The 3,286-nt window shown below is 39.4% G+C and overlaps 1 protein-coding gene across 1 annotated transcript in view; it reads right to left on the bottom strand.

Moving 5' to 3' along the window:
• Nucleotides 1–2,454: 2,454 nt before the first annotated feature.
• Nucleotides 2,455–3,286, bottom strand: part of ASAH1 (N-acylsphingosine amidohydrolase 1) — a 10,806-nt gene continuing 9,974 nt past the window's right edge. The window contains exon 14 of the mRNA XM_009277434.2: nt 2,455–2,633. Within this exon, the coding sequence (XP_009275709.1) occupies nt 2,544–2,633 (90 nt within the window). The 3' untranslated portion in view covers nt 2,455–2,543. The remainder of the gene's footprint in view (nt 2,634–3,286) is intronic.

The raw sequence follows: 3,286 nt of genomic DNA, 5'->3' as shown, positions 1-3,286 counted from the left end.
TAGTCAATAGCAGGCATAGGCACTCAGGGTCTGGACAGACATCCATGGGATTTAGCTGTGCTTTTGCAATTGTAAAGCAATTTCCAGTGTGGAAATGTGGACTGTCTTGCACAAGGGAAGTACTGAAATCTCATTAGTTAATGACTCTAAATAGTCCGCACTGCCTTGCTCCACATATGCTAAAGTGGGACAGGACTCATTAAGCAAGTAAACTTACTGCTTATTTTTAAATGACGAAGTAATTTGATTATGGTTATTATGCAACTAATTCCAAATAAATCTGAACAACCCCTGACCAGATTAAGGTGCAAACTCAGCAGTGTATGATGTGCCCTTCACGGTACAGGCTGTAACATTTGACTTGGTTTAACTGTTTTATATGAATCAAATGTCCCAGAAGCTGCATTTCATACTATACATGCATTTTTCCCTAATCTAAAGCATGCTGCTATGTTGATTTTGGTTTACATAGGTTCAATATTCATGATTGGGATTAAAAATGGACTCTGGTAGTACAATCATGCTAGCGTGTTTCTGCTTGCATACTTCAGTTAAAAAAAATCAGACGTACAACTAGACTAGCCCTGTTTTTAACGTCAATTTAAAGAGTGGGATGCTGATTTCCATGTGCTCTCAATGTGTCAGTGCTTTACACCCCTTTCAACTGCTTCTTGCTGCGCTACTACAGGCAGTGTTCTAAGGCCTGGAATATAATTGTCTTCAACCAGAAGCCATGTTTCTTTATCAGCTGCTAAAGTTATTTGGCAAATAGCATTCCTTTTGTCCCTGCTTCTCCTAGTGTTGATGGAGGGAGAGCTGTTAGTTTGCTGTAAGCTGGTAACCTAGTTACTGAAACAAGGGATGATTAAAGGTTATCTTTTAATATTTCTTTTAGAAAAGGAAGCAATACTAAATAAAACTTAGCCAGTCATACTTGGACGAAAGTTGACTTTGCATCTCACATTTATGGGCAGTAACTTGTTTCCCCTTCTGTAGACATCTTAGCGTTAAATTTGCAATTATTAAAAAAGAAATCTTAGCGTAGCCTTTACTGTTTGGAACAGAAAACTGTCATATCCTCTGTTCTGAACTTCTGCACTACACTAATACTGTTCTGCATGTCCCAGTTATCAAGAAACCCACTGTGAGTGGATGTCCCGAACTTGCAGGTTTTAGTTAGAATGCCTCACGCAATGCTGTCTCTGCAGACACCGAAAAGACAGCAAACACTTCCCTCACACCAGTGGCAGCTTTAAATCCACGGCTCAATGGGAATATGAATAGCACCTCTTTCCTAGGGTGGTTAAGAAAAGATACAAGTGAACCACCATACCAGCCCCTAAGCTTAGTCTCCAGCGTCTTCTCTTTGCATGTTACAAAACACAAGAGTTGCCACTGGAAACTAGTCCCAGCAACGCAGCCAGTGACGCAGCTAAAACTACTGCCTTCTACATCATCTGCTTCCTGTACGTCTCTCTATTTCTAAAGGACCTTTACTCTCTTAATTTGAATTCCGGCCAGTGGTGTAGTCTGACTTGGCTTCCCTCCCCGACTTTCCAAAAACCAACCAACCAAAATCCCCTCAAACAACCCAACCACTATTAGTAGTTGGCTACTTCCCATTACAGTAATAGCTTTAACTGTCCGTTTAAGAAAGAAATCAGTTTTTCAGACACTGTTAGAATCAGTCTATTTGGAAGTGAATGCCCTTTCTGCCATGTGATATGTAACATGCACGGTGACTTCCACTGAGGTATGGAATCAGTGCATGTGTACTGTGGTCAAAGAAAGTAGTTCTTAAGAATATTTATTGTATTAGTATTTATTTTTTTGAGACAACAGAAAAATCGGTATTAAAAAAAATTTGTTAACAGGCCAAGAAAGAGCTTCAGCAAAAGATCTATAAATCAGTGGAAAGACATTTTCTGGCTCAGATCTTGTTTCTGATTATTACCTTAAGACCTTGTTTCTGTGACTAGATATGACACTTGGTAGGTTATTTTGTAATAGGGCATCTTAGACATATCCTCATATTGGACCAGAACACTAGCAATTCATCTGTTATTCTTTCCTAAGCACTTAAGAACTGTACTGTCCCAGACGGCCTTCTAATACCCAATTCTTTTTCATGCTTGGTAGGTGCCATTTTAACTCATGTGTGCTTTAGAAGTATTTTAATCTAAAAAACCCCCAACCAAACAACAAAAAATAACAAACCCACAAACCAACAAGAAACCAAACCAAGAATACTGTCAAGACTGAGGAGATCTAGAGCTAACTGCTGAACTCATTTGGTAGAAATGGCTGAAATCAAACCAGACATACATTAGTATACATTTCTCATCAGCAGAACTGCTGATCAGAAAGCAAGAAAGTCCAATGTTAGATAGGGTCCTCCATTGTTAAAAGCTCATTGAAATTTCTATATAGCCATTAGATTTCTGAAGAAAAGAGTTAGGCTCAGGAATCTTTTTCCAGAAGTATTTTTTCTTGGAGGACCTCCAATTCAGACGAGCAGCTTCCAATGTAGGAAAGGTTCAGGACTACCAAGGACTACAGGGATCTGGGCATTCCCGCAGGTAAGTCTCTGTATGACCGTTATACACCTCCATCAGCGTTGTGCACACAGTCAGCTAATAGGCAGGTGGGAGGAAGAAGAAGAAAAAAGGAAGGGGAAAAAAAAAAGAGAAAGCCTCATTACAGTTATTAGTGGAAAACTGTCTCTGATACTAGCTGAACAGTTCAACTAAAATGAGCATTTATCTTATTTAGTCAACATGTAAGTATGAACGGCTTGTGTCCTCAGCCAAGAATGCTGCCTCTAATGAATATAGTAACTAAATTTCTCAATCAAAAACTCTTCTCACCCCCTTTTTTTAAAAAAAAAACCACCAAAACCTCAAGTTCAGACTAACACATCTTCTGTTGCAAGAAGAATGCGACTGTAGTATGTGTAAACCATGAGGTGTATTAATTTATTTCATGCTACTTATAAGGACATGTATCACAGGTTAATTCAGGTTAGAAGGGTCATTAATATGTCTGTAGTGCAAATGCTGCCTCAAACCAGAGCCAGCTATGAGGAAAGGGCTCAAGCTGCTTGGAGCTTTAAAACTGTAGGGCCTTTGGAAAACAGCTATTCCAGCAATTACATTTTGCTTTTTACAAAGTAACGTGGAATTTGTTTTTACGTGCACGTCTTCACCTAAAAAACCCCTGAATGTACCACTGTGACCTCCACCTTAGATGTACAGTAGTTAGTGGTCTGCCCGCCCACCCCCCTACC

Source organism: Aptenodytes forsteri, unplaced genomic scaffold (assembly GCF_000699145.1).
Source record: "Aptenodytes forsteri isolate BGI_AS27 unplaced genomic scaffold, ASM69914v1 Scaffold65, whole genome shotgun sequence".
Taxonomy (NCBI): domain Eukaryota; kingdom Metazoa; phylum Chordata; class Aves; order Sphenisciformes; family Spheniscidae; genus Aptenodytes; species Aptenodytes forsteri.
The sequence above is the reverse complement of the archived record's forward strand: the minus strand, read 5'-3'. Positions and strand labels throughout refer to the sequence as shown.